The 14035-nt window shown below is 38.0% G+C and overlaps 2 protein-coding genes across 4 annotated transcripts in view; both read right to left on the bottom strand.

The window, feature by feature from the left end:
- Positions 1 to 105: 105 nt before the first annotated feature.
- LOC123975510 (apolipoprotein D-like) lies at positions 106 to 1944 on the bottom strand. The gene is made up of 5 exons (XM_046057046.1): positions 1882 to 1944; positions 1636 to 1740; positions 1271 to 1392; positions 991 to 1079; positions 106 to 895 (listed from the first exon to the last, which is right to left on the bottom strand). Exons 1-5 carry the CDS (start codon positions 1894 to 1896, stop codon positions 660 to 662), a joined length of 567 nt encoding a protein of 188 aa, XP_045913002.1. The 5' UTR covers positions 1897 to 1944; the 3' UTR covers positions 106 to 659.
- A 1593-nt stretch (positions 1945 to 3537) lies between these two features.
- Positions 3538 to 14035, bottom strand: part of LOC123961966 (collagen alpha-1(XVIII) chain-like) — a 59662-nt gene continuing 49164 nt past the window's right edge. For 2 of the 3 annotated variants that reach the window (XM_046037852.1, XM_046038003.1), the window contains 27 exons: positions 13592 to 13651; positions 13451 to 13486; positions 13303 to 13347; positions 12821 to 12883; positions 12493 to 12528; positions 12294 to 12377; positions 12109 to 12174; positions 11753 to 11806; positions 11512 to 11601; positions 11284 to 11319; positions 11107 to 11160; positions 10741 to 10797; positions 9598 to 9657; positions 9453 to 9494; positions 8568 to 8654; positions 8365 to 8392; positions 8106 to 8165; positions 7853 to 7878; positions 7658 to 7756; positions 7400 to 7553; positions 7210 to 7283; positions 6910 to 7038; positions 6100 to 6147; positions 5933 to 5995; positions 5419 to 5616; positions 5225 to 5340; positions 3538 to 5134 (listed from right to left, as the gene is read on the bottom strand). In XM_046037852.1, the coding sequence (XP_045893808.1) occupies positions 4933 to 5134; positions 5225 to 5340; positions 5419 to 5616; positions 5933 to 5995; positions 6100 to 6147; positions 6910 to 7038; positions 7210 to 7283; positions 7400 to 7553; positions 7658 to 7756; positions 7853 to 7878; positions 8106 to 8165; positions 8365 to 8392; positions 8568 to 8654; positions 9453 to 9494; positions 9598 to 9657; positions 10741 to 10797; positions 11107 to 11160; positions 11284 to 11319; positions 11512 to 11601; positions 11753 to 11806; positions 12109 to 12174; positions 12294 to 12377; positions 12493 to 12528; positions 12821 to 12883; positions 13303 to 13347; positions 13451 to 13486; positions 13592 to 13651 (2067 nt within the window). In that variant the 3' untranslated portion in view covers positions 3538 to 4932. The remainder of the gene's footprint in view (positions 5135 to 5224; positions 5341 to 5418; positions 5617 to 5932; positions 5996 to 6099; positions 6148 to 6909; positions 7039 to 7209; positions 7284 to 7399; positions 7554 to 7657; positions 7757 to 7852; positions 7879 to 8105; positions 8166 to 8364; positions 8393 to 8567; positions 8655 to 9452; positions 9495 to 9597; positions 9658 to 10740; positions 10798 to 11106; positions 11161 to 11283; positions 11320 to 11511; positions 11602 to 11752; positions 11807 to 12108; positions 12175 to 12293; positions 12378 to 12492; positions 12529 to 12820; positions 12884 to 13302; positions 13348 to 13450; positions 13487 to 13591; positions 13652 to 14035) is intronic. The other variant, XM_046037927.1, reaches the window with a different exon arrangement.

Raw genomic sequence — 14035 nt, forward strand, 5'->3', positions numbered from 1 at the left:
GTTGTTTAAATTGGAAAATGCCAATTTACGTGTAGACTTGACCCATTTTCATTTCATTGCTCCGGCACTAGATTATTTCAAAACCACACAGTCTATGGTCAAAACAAATCTTTAAAGTTGAATTTTAATGATACAGATTATATAATACATACATCGTTTGCCGATTTAACTTTTAAGCTGTTACGCTTTTATTTTGAAGTCAAGTATTTTCCTGAACCTCTTGAAAATTTAGCTGGGCAATAAATATGTTTTAAAGTGTAACAACAGAGGAAAAAGCCCTACAACACATACATTCTGGAAATACTAAATACATTCATAATAATAATAAATTATAATTGAAACCTTTTCCCAAAGATTAATTTAATTAAATTGTTATGTTTGTTAGCCTATATTAAATATTCACATTTGTCATGATAACCAGACATCTTAAAGCTGGAACCCACACAAACTGTAAGAGCACGATTATTTCACAATGAGCTATACAACTTGTATGTAGTCCAATATGTTGTATGCATGAGCATAAACAGCAGAATGACCTAAAAGGCAGAAATTGCATCTTCATTACAAACTGAAAACAAAATGCCCCTAATAAGTAGTGGAAAACAGTTCAAAACAGGTATTTAGCTTTTGTTCTCCTTTTACATTTTTCTGATCATGCCTCAGGTCATGACATCACATCCAGTCTGATCGGTGACTGTAAGGCAGTTTGTGTTTACACCAGCGGAAGCCAGCCTTTCATGTAACTTGCCGATGACATCCTCAGTCAGCACACGAGTGCGAGCCAGGATCCAGGCGAAGTCAATGTGGAAAAAACCGAGGTAGTCAGAACAAGAGTACACCAGAGCATATGACTGGTAGTCTGTGGAGAGTACCCAGTAGGGAGCATCTGGAACACCTGCAATCAGATATGGATAGAAAAAAATAGTGCATTGTAATAGTAAAACAGACTAGCTCAGTTTTGTAAAAACAATACATCAACTGTATAATTACCTTTAAAGAAGCTGACACCCAGAATTGCAGGTTGAGTTGAGTTTTGAACTTTGGCAACACCCTCAATTGAAGTGATCTTCCCATTGGACCTGTGCAGAGGGAAACGGGGAGAAAATGAGAAAAGGGATAACGAACAATTCAAGAAATGCAAATCCATCTTTAGGCCTTCTTATTCCTATGCAGAGTGACAGGTGATATATGAATACAAGTTTTAGCCAAATAAAACACTGGGAACATTGTTTTTACACAGGCAACGGGGGGGGGGGGGTTGAATCCTTACAGCAGTTCTGAATTGTGAACGCTGACCGTCCCATCAGTGAGAGGACTGTATGTAGCTTGGTTACATTTTCCTCTCTCAAACACAGCTGGGAGCTTCTCTATTTCATACCAGGTGCCCATATACTAGAAGGTGAAAAGCACAAAGGTTGTTAACGAGCCTGTTGGTCACCAGACTGAGTTCATCAGCAGCTGGCAGCTGTGTTTTATGGAATCTCCTTCAATAAGACACTAAACCTTTACCTGTTTATATCATATACCTACAAGTATCAAATAGGCAATAGTACACACAAGACTAACGCAAACAAATGAATAAACACAACAAAAGTCATCAGAATGGCTCTGAAAAATATTCTATTAGTATTTTACCTTTGTAACATTGAAGTCCTCTTGAACAGATGGCTGGGGGCAATTGCCCCCTTGGAAAGTCTGAGCGTCAGCTGCCGCAGCAGTCAGGTGGAGCACGACCAGGACCTTCACATTAAAGTCAGAATAATATAGTTAAACTGAGTCCAGTCTTTTGGTTAAAAACAAAATAAAGAGTACATTGGTAATGTCAGTGATACATTTTGCATATTACAAATGTGTCATTAAATAAAAAAATGCTTACAGTACCTGGAGTGCAGTCATGTTCAAGTGTTTCAATATAAAAGACAACCTCAAAAAGACTTATGTTGTCAAAGTAAAGTAAGAGCACACTATATTCTTCTACTCCTCTCTCATGTGTTCTATCAGCTTAGTACAAGCTGAAAGCTGCTTGGCATGGACAGAAAAAACACAAAAAAAGCTGACCTTTGGAAGGAAAATGTGTTTGAAGAGCTATATTTGGACCCTGACTACAAAACCTTCAACCTTCTGTAGAGGACAGAGTTATCCAATAATCACATTCACAATGACTCATAAAAGGCATACAGAACTGTATAATACGACTATGATTGCTATAGCACCATAATTTCCATTAGATTTATTAGTCAACAAAATATAAAAATATTGATAAATACCAACTTCAGGTTAGCAGAGTGGAATACTCCACCAAAAACTATTGTTTTGAATGGCAAATGTTTATGTAGGCTTTAATGGTGCCTTTGACATATTTGTGGATTGTTTCTACATGGATAACAGCAGCTGTAGTCAGCTAAAATGTACAGCAGGTGTCCAATTATATGGTTAAAAACTCCATTCCTCTGAAAGATTGCAGTAATGTACTCCTTGCATTTTACAAGAATATTTAAATAGATTAAGAACATTTGCCTCCGTGTCTCTCTCCATGGTGCTGAAAGATTCAAACTGGAGCCCAGCTGGTATATTTACATGGCCTAGATATGTGGCTTATTTTAGCTTATGAGCTATATTGGTAAGGGTGTATACTATATGTTGGCCAATAAGTACCACAAAATTGCAGCAAAGAAATACTAAAGAGCAATTTAGTGTTTTAACAACAGGTCCCGCTCTGATCTTGTACATAATTTTTTGGGGAAGTTTGGTGGCCCACAACAAACTGTAAACATAAGATTGACAGATGATCACCTTATAAAGTTGTTATGGCTAACACGTGAGGAAACTGTTGCCTGTTACACATCAAGCAGATCATACAGCAATGTTAGCATTTGTTTAGAACCATTTCCCTGAGACTGCCAAATACAAGTCCAATATTCATCCCTTTTTAAAGGTCGTGTTTGGCTCATTGGCTGCTAAAGGCGCCACTGTGGTCACCAACTAGTCGCCATTTGGTGATGGGCAAGTAGAGTAGGAAGGGGGGGGGGTTTTTGGGCCAAAAAACAGTTGACTGTTGGGCCTGAAAACAAAGCTGATGAAAGCTGCAAGACTGAACAACAGAAGTTACGTGCTGTGAAACCAAAACAACAAGCTGGAAAAATACCCCATGAGGGAAACTGCAGTCAAGTTGTAATTCTGTGAGTTGTCACTATGAGCAACCCCCTTCACATTATACATAGTCATTGGAGCCATAACAATATTGTTTAAGGCAGCTTTACAGAATCCTTATCAAACTTGGATATCAAATCCAACTAAATCACTTTTTCAATTTATTCAAAGCAGCCTTTTAATTAAAATGAAGTATTGTTTGTATATTTTTTTCAAAATCCATATATTCCTAAATACTGTATTCTTTCTGTACCTGATGCTCCTATCTGACGTAACAATATAGTACACTGAAATGTCTGTCTCTACCATTACAAATGAAAAGTTACATGCAGTCAGATGTCTTTTGAGTTATTTTTCACACTGTATTGACAATAAAACAATGTCAGGTTATGAAAAGAAAAAACTTTATTCAACAAAGCACCAATATTTAAACAAAAACATGTGCTCTCACTTTTTCCCTTGGAATATTTTTAGTATTCTTTTTTTCCTGCATGAAAATATTTAGTTCGTTTCAACTGTATCTCTACACTAGGTGGAAAATTTTGTCTCAACTGTTAAACATTCTCCAGAAATCTATGACCATAAAAAAAACAAACTGTACAAAATAGAAAAGAGGCAAAGAGTGAGAAGAAACAGTCATTTGATAAACAACAAACGATAAATTACATTCTTAAATTTAATCATCTGATTTTGTGGTATGTGCTGTGACGGTATAAATAAATCATTGTAGTTAAATTAAATAGCCTATTGAGAGATAGAGCTGCTAAGAAGTGAGATCATCAAGATGTATGAGAAGCTACAACACAAACACCTTCAAGGATGAAAATGTTAATCTAGAAAATATTTAAAAAATAAAGTACAGTGCATCAAAAATTACTTGGCAACACTGGTTGTCTGGTCATCCCACTGTTGGATGAGGGACTATGGGGAAACAAACTTCTTGCCCTTAAAAGATTGAATAAAGTTGTACTGAATTTTTTAAGCCATTAAAACTCTCCATGACAACCTGTAAACATAACAGTGAAAGTACTCTTTGGAAAGCTATTATTTGTTCAAACAGGTAAAGATTCCTGCAACCCCTAAGTCTCTACTTTCAGTCTGTTGAACAAAGAGACAATAAACTTAAACAATAAAGAGACGTCTTATTCTTAACACATATGGGTGACCATGTGGGAGGAAAGCCATTTGTGTTACTGCACTAGTCATGTTCAATTCTTGTAAAGTGACAGATTTGCTGAGTTGCAAATGAGTCCACTTTCATAGAATAAAAGGTGCTGCGTGTAAGTAGAAATAAACTGACAGCTTTCATCAGCCTCTGTGTTGCATTTTATATTATGTGCCACCAGGTTGAATATAAGGGAAAATCTTCTGGATTGCTCTAAAACACAAAGAAACATTCCTTTAATGCGCAAATTTGGATCAAAACAATCCCCAAAATGTCTTCCTGTTCCACAGCCTAGCATCAACTTTGCTTTAGCTTCCCTTCCCAGATTATCTTTGCTGTTGTCAAGAGTTTGTTGAAATCTTCTTGCTCCTCAGAAAGAACACAGTGGTGTCAGAAGAGGGAGAAGTAAAATAAGTACCAACATCATCTTTGTGAAAGACAGGCTGTTAAATGTGGTCCTGTGTTTTAAAAACCACAAAATGCTACACGTAGCACCAAAGATGTGCTGAAAACGACGCCCTTTTCTAAGACAGACACTCAAATCTTTTCCTCGAGTGTTAAACATTTACGGCGGCTGGGATGGTTGGTTTCCTTGGTAGAGTGGTATGGAGGGGGATTTAAAGGTTTTTGTGGGTCTCGATGCAAAGAACAATGTACTCGTTGGAACAGCTTCGCGTCTGCTGGCCCAGAAGCAGACCTGAGGTCAGGCTCGATGACTGGCCCACGACAGACATGTGGTCCGTTCGCCATGTCTCACAGTGTTTGTCCACCACTCGGAGACCCCTGCTGTTGGACCCGTGCCAGATGTTCTTCTGAGGCCTTACAGGTAGATGACAGAAAATATCAACACAACACAAAATATCAACATGACAGATAGACACAAAGGGACAAAGAATCAAGTTTACTGACCAGAAGGGGTCAGCTAAAACATCCCGGCCGTCAAAGGAGTAGATGGGTATCCTGGCATCAATTGGCCCCCTGTCAGCATTGAAAATTGACCGCCAGTTCCTAAACAGCACGTCTCCCTAAAAAAACAAACAACTTATTCGGGGATCCTCTACACGAGCCTAGTTTAGTGTAGTCAGCATGGGGAGCAGACTCACCCTAAGGTTGGTAACTGGCAGAGTGTCCCGGAAACCAGGATAGACCACATGGACCAAGTCTTGCCTGTGGGAAGAAATAAAGGCGCGGTAGTTTGGAGCCAAACCCATCGCCTTGGCTTGCTCGTAACACATCCGGTCAGCCGTGTCAAGCCCCATCATGTCGCCTGAGTGGGGCTGGTTCAAGGCCACCAGGTTGAGCTGCAGGAAGAAGCAACAGATCGGTGTTAGTCCACTGTAGGATACATACTAACAGTCCATTCTAACTGTTAAGGTTAAAGAATGATATACAAAGACCACCAAAAATATGTATTTATTTGAGTCAAATAAAGAGAAATATGCTGTGAAAACCAAATAAATACAAATTGTCCATGAGTTTTTACAAAAAAATGTGTTATGTAATATGTTGTATGTTATGTAATATCCCTCTCCAAATACACTGTAGTAGAATATTCAGAAATCAATACTCAAATGTAAAAAAGTTAAATTAAGACAGTTATGCTATTTAAAGACTCACCCTTTCTTTAACTGAACGTATTCTCTCCATCGTGTGTCCTCTTATTTGATACGCAACTCGAGGCTAAATGAATAAATGACAGTTGATTGTTAAATTATGGATGCACAGTACAACATTCCACAATAGTTTTTTATACTGAGCAAAAAGCCAAAAAAAGCAATAGGTACCTCATCCTGTGGAATAATGTTATTTGAGAGGTAGATCAGACTGCCAAGCTGTGGATGAAACACACAGAAAAGAGAATATTTTATGTTGTGTTATTTGAGCTCACATTGTCATTATTTTTACATGTGTTGGATCTTCAACAAAAACCCTGAAACAACCACTTTGTGAACATATGCAAATATTGTATATTTGATGAGAAAATAAATCAATGACTAATGAACATGAAGGACTGTACAAACACTGTACTTGTAGAAATGTGTTTCATGAAATGCTCTTGATTTTTTTTTTTTTTAAAATCAATAAAGCGCATTCCATCAAATATCTGCTGTACACAGTTTGATTAATTATTGATCATCTTCTCAAAGAAAGAGGCTGTTTGGCCTTCAAATGTGTGTCAGGTAGTGTTGTTGCAGTGCTGATACACAGCCAGTGAGTAAAAAAAAAAAATTAGACAGGTTTCAAAGGGAAATCAAAAAACTAACTGTGCTTTGCTGACCATGAAAAGGTCCAAGTAATAAACCAAAAAGCAATTAAAAAGCTGTTACACCATTTTATTTGCTACATCAATTAAGACTTGACCTACATGCATAGAATTTTAAAAAGGGGGGGCAGCTCTGTAGCTGCAGCTTTATTTTTCTGCCAGAAGGTCACATAACTGGTCATGCTGTAGTCAAACATAACGACCCTGTTTAATATTCTGATTAATGTGTGTATGTGATGTTTAGTATTGATATTAATGTATATCTTTAGTACAGATTGATTTAATGTGGGATTTACCAAACCTAAATACACATGACTAGTGCAGTCAGTACCTGTATCTCTTTCCAACCCTGGGAAACCTTGAGGTAGAGACTTCCTGTTGCTGTGACATAAGCCAGAGTTCCCTCTGCATCCCTGAGGGTTTGCTGCATCATACTTTCACGGGTCGAAAATGTTTTCAGCTGAAAAACAAATAGAAGAAAAACTGTTCCTATCTCTGGAAACTTTCATATTGTTTTGGTATTGATTTTACAGAAACAAAGGATGATTTATCTGTTCAATGTTTTTAAGCATGTTGGTGTATCATCTATATGTAGTTCAACAACATGGCCAGAAGAAACAGGTTCACTTACAAATGCCGTGTTACCAGAAGGTCCAGGAGGTCCAGCTGGTCCAGGAGGTCCAGGGGGGCCAGCAATGGTCAAAGCTGCTAACAGAAATAAACACCTTTCATACAAGCTCGTTATAACTGTTTGACCTCATCAGCTACACAAATGGTAAACTTAAATGGCTATTTCTATACAGTATTATGTGTACATGTACCTGAGCCATATCTTGAGGATGACCAAGCAGGACCTGGAGGTCCCGGTGGCCCAGGAAGACCGACTGGTCCTGGTCTGCCATAGCCTGGGATACCTGGAGAACCTGGCACCCCAGGGTGGCCCTGCGGACCAAGAACTGACTCTCCTTTAGGTCCCTGAAATGTTTCACAAAGAAGTTATCATTTCAAAATTTAAAACATTGTCACGAAAGATGACACGATGCGATGAAAAGATGACGATGCATGGAAACTTGACTCACCACAAGTCCTGGTCTGCCCGGGATACCTGGCTGCCCGGTCAACCCTGCCTCCCCCTTGTCTCCCTTCTCTCCTTTCATACCCTGGTCACCAACTGCCCCCTGCGATTACATGCACAGATGATAAACACACTGAGTCCGATGGCACATAAAGCAGCAAGTCCCAAAACAAGATTTGAAATATAATGTGAAACTTACCCAGACTGCCCTGGGAAGAAACGAGTCTAGAACAGAGAAAACAGAGGAGGGGGTAACTACTAATTATAACCAACCACTTATTCACAGGTTCATGTTACATTTTATTTAATACCAGGAAATGTTGGGAAACTACAGAGGAAATATAAAATGTCCCTCTTAATAAAAAGATCAGGCGTTTAAATGAACTAATTTTTGTTTTTGTAATCTTTATCTCGCTGTATTTCTTCGATTTGATTTAATTCTGTTGACTCACTTGTTGGCGCCGGAAAGCCTCTCTCTCCCTTTTCTCCTTTTAGTCCTGTCTGACAGTTACCTTGAAGACAAAAAGAAAACATAACCTAATTGTGCTTCCTTAATTTAGACTTTTTGATGTTTTAAAAGGAAAAATAAAATTTATTTGTACTGCTACTATCACGAGTATTCTGTGAAGCTGGTCTGTATTGACATAAACCTGGTTAAAACAGACTTCAGTGTTTATAATAAGGCAAACCAAAAGAGATGACCCAACTTACCAACTACAATGGTTCCATTGGGATTAAGCTGAAATAATGGAGCACAAATATATTAGTCAGTGAGGACCTCAACAAAGCTTATTTCTGATTAAATATCAGAAATGTTTCATTATCAAATATTAAATCATCCAATCTGTATTATTAATATAATCAACATGCAAATGATACATGCAGATTTTCTGTGGATGTGATTTTAGCACTACCTCCTTATTGTTTTGGCAATGAGCTTTCACCTTCCCAGCCTGGACATGCAGCATGCAGGAGTATTTCAGAACCATCCTCAGACAGTTCTGAGTGATTAAAGGTTAGGTAGTACCAGTGTTACACAAAGCAACATGCACTTCTTTTACACAAAAGGAAAAGAGTTTGTGATTAGGAGACGTGAATTACTGTATATTAGGGCTGGACAACGAAAACAACAATAATTATCGCAATATATTTTATTTCAATAACAATATAACGCATGTTAAATATTCAAGGACTTAAATTTTTTATTAAGATGTTTATTTTGTCAAGGAAAAAAGGACTAAAAAAAACCACTTTACTTAATTTTACTCATGCATATTTGCTAACAAAGATTTTACCATAACTGTTTTTAATGTTCTACATCAGATTCGTGAAGTGATCCACTGTTTGGCCTCAAGTGTTGACCATAAAGTTTAAACCCCAATTAACCATCAGGTTTCTTCAACTTTCACTCAGGAGCAAAAATCAACCTTTAAACTCGAAAGAAATAACTATTTGATACTTATCGTGATAATTATTGATATCAAAAGATATTAAACTTTTTATCGTGATAACCTTTTTGGCCATATCCAGCCCTACTGTAGATACATAAATGTCACTACAGGTATAAAGTAGTTCAATCTGGGCATTGACTATTATACAGCATGTGATAAAGGAAATGAAATACACATGGTCGCATATCGCATAGACTCCTATGTCTTTCTTTTAATCTTCAAGTCACCATGAGTAAAATTAATATATGATTTAGAATAAAGGCAAAGCAGGAAGAAGACCGATTATTTAAAATACAAAAACAATGTTTTAGTTTTATCAGCAATATTGTTGCATTGACAGAAACTTACACCCATTTTACAGTGGGGTCTGGGAGGGATAGGGAACACCGTCTTCAGAAACCAGGAGAGGAGAGAGGACAGTGAGCACATAATGAATAAAAAACAACTGGTGATTGAGAAAAAATGAGTGAGAACTGAATGTATGTGCGCTTACGCCTTTGGGGCAATTGAATATTCCAGGACGGCCTGGCAGCCCAGGACGGCCAGGAGGTCCCTAAACAGAGGAGATGAAAAAGACAAGACAAAAAATTCAAGAAACAAATACAAAATTTTAAATATACAGAGACTATCTTGCTCTTATCTTGTTTTTTTGTATTATTCTTTACACTTGTTAAAGCACTTTGTAACTTGTTTTTGAAAAGTGCTCTACAAATAAGGATTATTATTATTATTATTATTAAAAGGGGAAAAACTAGGCACTTTAAAACTTGTAAAAGTAATATCAACATCAAACAGGCACAATATTGTACTTAATCTGTACCTGTTTCAGATTCTCAACCAGTATCTTTTGTATTATTGTACAAATCTCTAAAATCTTTTCACATGCTCTTAATTGACCCTTCACTAAACCACGCCCTGAATACACAGCTGGCCAATCACAGCGCAGTATAAGATATCTCTCTCTAACAGAGGTCCGACACTTTCATGGATGCGCTCCATAGACTCTAATGCAAAAAGTTGTTTTATAGCTTTTTTTGGCTTTATTTTTCCAAGATATGGTCAAACGCTGTTCCTGGGGCATCTTGTAATAGTTACACTCGCGACCCAGAGAGGTTGATAGGAGAAGTAAATCCAGGAAAATGTCGGCTGTGGATTGTTCCTAATGTAATGTTAGTTAGCTAACTTCCTACTGTATGTAAGGTAATAAAGCCCTACTGTTCTGCTTTTTGATGATTGTAATATTGAATACAGGAACAGTGCTCATCCTTAATATCGTTGTCTTTTGTCTCAATCGTCAGGGGATGCGGAGGTTCACTTGTACTGTGTGATCGTTAGGCTTTAGCTTCTATCTTTAATTTTTTCCACGTCCGTTTGACAGCCAGAATACAACTTTCAAATGTTCTGTTGTTTTTGTGAACAGTACTATGTAGGGTATCATGTAATACCTAAATGTTTGTGTTGTTGTGCTGTGTCTCGGTGTTGTACAAGATGTTATTGTGGAGACTTGTTTTGCTGTGTTTTCTGTTGTACCTAATGATGTTGTTGTGCAGCGCTGAGAGTTTGTCGGACTTAGCAACAGTAACTGAGGGGGGCGGGGCTTAGCGAAGGGTCAATTCGGCTCAGGCGTGTGACTCACCTGCACGCCTACGGAGTCCCCTTTTTCTCCCTTTGGTCCCATCTGGCCTGGACGACCCTACAAAGACAGACATCATAAGTCACAACAACTGTATCGAAAGTTGGATTGGAAATTTGGGAAACTGGGTAATTTGTTGACTGATACAATGTGTGATTTAATTTAGCTTTTTCAACAGCAGGGGTGTATTGGACTTAAACTACGCGTTGAGAAGCTGTGTTTTTAATAGAGGAGAAACGATTCTTACTTGAAAGGAACAGAGTAAATATATATTCGTAACCTGAATTTCCTGAGCACAAAAAAACAACACCACACACAAGGAAGTGTCGGTATGCATTTCTAATCAAATGTTGGGTTCATGGCGCTTACAGGTCTTCCAGGAAAACCAAATTCTCCTTTGGGTCCTGGTGGTCCTATAGGCCCCTGTTGGGAACAAAACAAAAGTGACTAACAGTGTATCTTAAATGCATCCATAGCAATTAAAAGTGTTATAAATCCTGAAAAAGTGAAAAAAAAATTCCTTTGCTGCTTGCTGTTAATACTTACTTGAATTCCAGCGGGTCCAGGTACACCACTGTCTCCCTGCAAACAAAGATACGTTTACACTGATGTGTACTGTTCTACTGAATATATTCTATGACTTATTCTACAATAAGCTGTTTATAGTGGCACTCAAACCCTGAAGTAGGTGGATGCAAAAGAAGAATTGGAGGAAAATTATCTGGATCCCGAGAGTAAAAATTAAAAAAATAATAAAGTGACAACAAATCCAACCTTGACTCCTTTGGGTCCCATTGGACCAGCCAGGCCTGACATCGTGGATCCATCTGCTGTGATGACAATGCCTGGCTCACCCTTTTCACCCTGCACATACACACACACAAACAAATAAACCATATGCAACATGCATGTACACAAATATCAACTTCTATTAAAACTGTGTGTATACAGAAACTATTTGTTTTGTGGTAAGTACAGTATGTGAGCAGACACGAGGCATGCATTTCCCACTTACTTTCAGTCCTGGAGGGCCTGGCAACCCAAAGTCACCCTTTGGACCCTGAGGTCCCTGCAAACATTTGCAAAATTAAGATGAGGACAACACCATATCTAAATTCTGGACTATCATGAATAAAGTCAATTAAAATTATTTCTTTACATCATCATATCTATGTTTGTGCACTTCTTTGTCTGAACAACGCTTGTGATGTTACTTCTGTTTGGACAAGGAAACCTGACAGCTGAAAGCATTAAATGGAACACAGGACTGTTACACTAAAACCAAAACAGCTATCTAACCACACATGTTCTGCTGTCACAACGTCAAGATCATTTGGTCTCTTATTGACAGATTCTTTGTCAGATACTCACAGCAGGTCCCTGAGCATCAAAAATCCCTGAGAAGTTGAAGGCACCATCTGTATCGTTTAGTAGAAGCTGGATAAGAGACAGAAGGAGAATGTTGTCAAGGTAATCAAACTGACTGGTTACACAATATAATTAAAGTTCTTAGTACACTGGCTGGTAATGAACAGCTGTGGTCAAGTGCTACTTACATCCTGAAGGTTGATAATGGGTCCTGGTGGTCCAGGTGGTCCTGGAGGGCCGGGCAGACTGAGCCCGTCCCGTCCTGCCTCTCCCTGGAAAAAATGTTTGACGTTTTAGCCTTTTAGTAACTACCACCACGAAATGCTTCAAAACTTACAAAACATATAGAAGTGTGTGTAAGTTTGGCCACATCCTTAATGGTTTTACCTTTTGTCCTGGATCACCTTTGTGACCCATTGGTCCCTGTACGTGACACAAAATAAGTTAACCATTCAGTTATTAGCAGTATTTTTCAATGCTATATCCTTAATCTTATCCCAAATATTTTTATTAAAATAAAATTGTTCTTGTGTCTTTGTATAGTTGAATGTTACGTTAAAACAGAAATACATGTTGTAAATTAAAACAATTTTTAAAAAACATATTTCCAGCTATAAAAGCCAGTCAAAATAAGTGAACTATTTGTTAAAAAAAATAATAACATTATGAAATCATTCATTTGTTCATCTATCTATCAGTCCATCCACTTACTGACCTCTTCCCCTTTTAGTCCATCCAGTCCTGGAAACCCTGGTGGTCCTGTTGCACCTGGCTCCCCCTACAGAGACCACAAAGAGAGCCATCATTCATACATGTCACTGGTATAAGATAACTTGCTTCCATCATTTCACTAGTGATAAAATGCATTTCCACGAGCCCCATGTAATGAATTAAAAATACAACAAAAATACTTTGTCTGTTTGACATACAACCATCTCTGAATTAATAATAAGCGAAAAACACGCGGAACCAGACTTGGTAAAATGATTGGCAAAGTTAGACTCTCATTACAAGATTCACTGCAATATATTGTGAAGCTTAATTTCTGTAGGGAGGCAACATGAGGAGGTCGGGTCATTTCAATGAGAACCGTGACATGGTAAGAGGACAGTGTCTCTTTTAATAAGCTTGTCGGACTCATAATGAGATAACCCTCACATCTCAAAAAGTATAAAAACAACTTGACAGCAGACTCACCTTTTGCCCTGGCTTTCCTGGGGAGCCGTCTAAACCATCTTTACCCTGTGAGAGGCAAAGGAGGATGAAAAAAATGGCATGACACCAGATTGACAGTTAAAACAATTTGACTAATACTGCTGATATCACAGACACACAAATCTCTCACCTTGGGTCCTTCAAGTCCAGGGATTCCAGGAGGACCCTGTGTAACAAATACAAGTAAATTTGTCTGAGGTGACAAAAATTGATGCTGTATTATGAAAAAACAAAAGATAAATATCATGGTGCAGACTCAATGCAGCTGTACCTGAGGGCCTCTGGACAGAGCAACTCCAAAACCATTTTGTGTCCCAGATCCTTCCAAGTCCTAAAACATTTGACAAAAAGATATTCATTATAATCAAATTGTGAGTGAAGTTATTGTCTCCAAAATGTTTAACCGTTTAAATAACATTCAGAAAATCACCACGCCATTCATGGAAACGAAAATTGAAATGATATCGCAAATGGCGAACAATTGATAACTGAAACATTTATAATACACATTACAATCTAGTTTGGTGATATATGACATAAAAACGGTGGTTCTGTGTTGTGAGAGACCAGGCAGATATGGGATGGGATGTTGTGTATATATTATGCTCTACTGCAGGGGTCGGCAAATAAGTCTGGCATCGGGCCAAATTTTTCCAAGCCGTTATATGGTGGGCCAGAACACAGTCAAACCATATTAAATCATGTGCATGTTTAG

The sequence above is a fragment of the Micropterus dolomieu genome, linkage group LG01 (assembly GCF_021292245.1).
Source record: "Micropterus dolomieu isolate WLL.071019.BEF.003 ecotype Adirondacks linkage group LG01, ASM2129224v1, whole genome shotgun sequence".
Lineage (NCBI taxonomy): Eukaryota > Metazoa > Chordata > Actinopteri > Centrarchiformes > Centrarchidae > Micropterus > Micropterus dolomieu.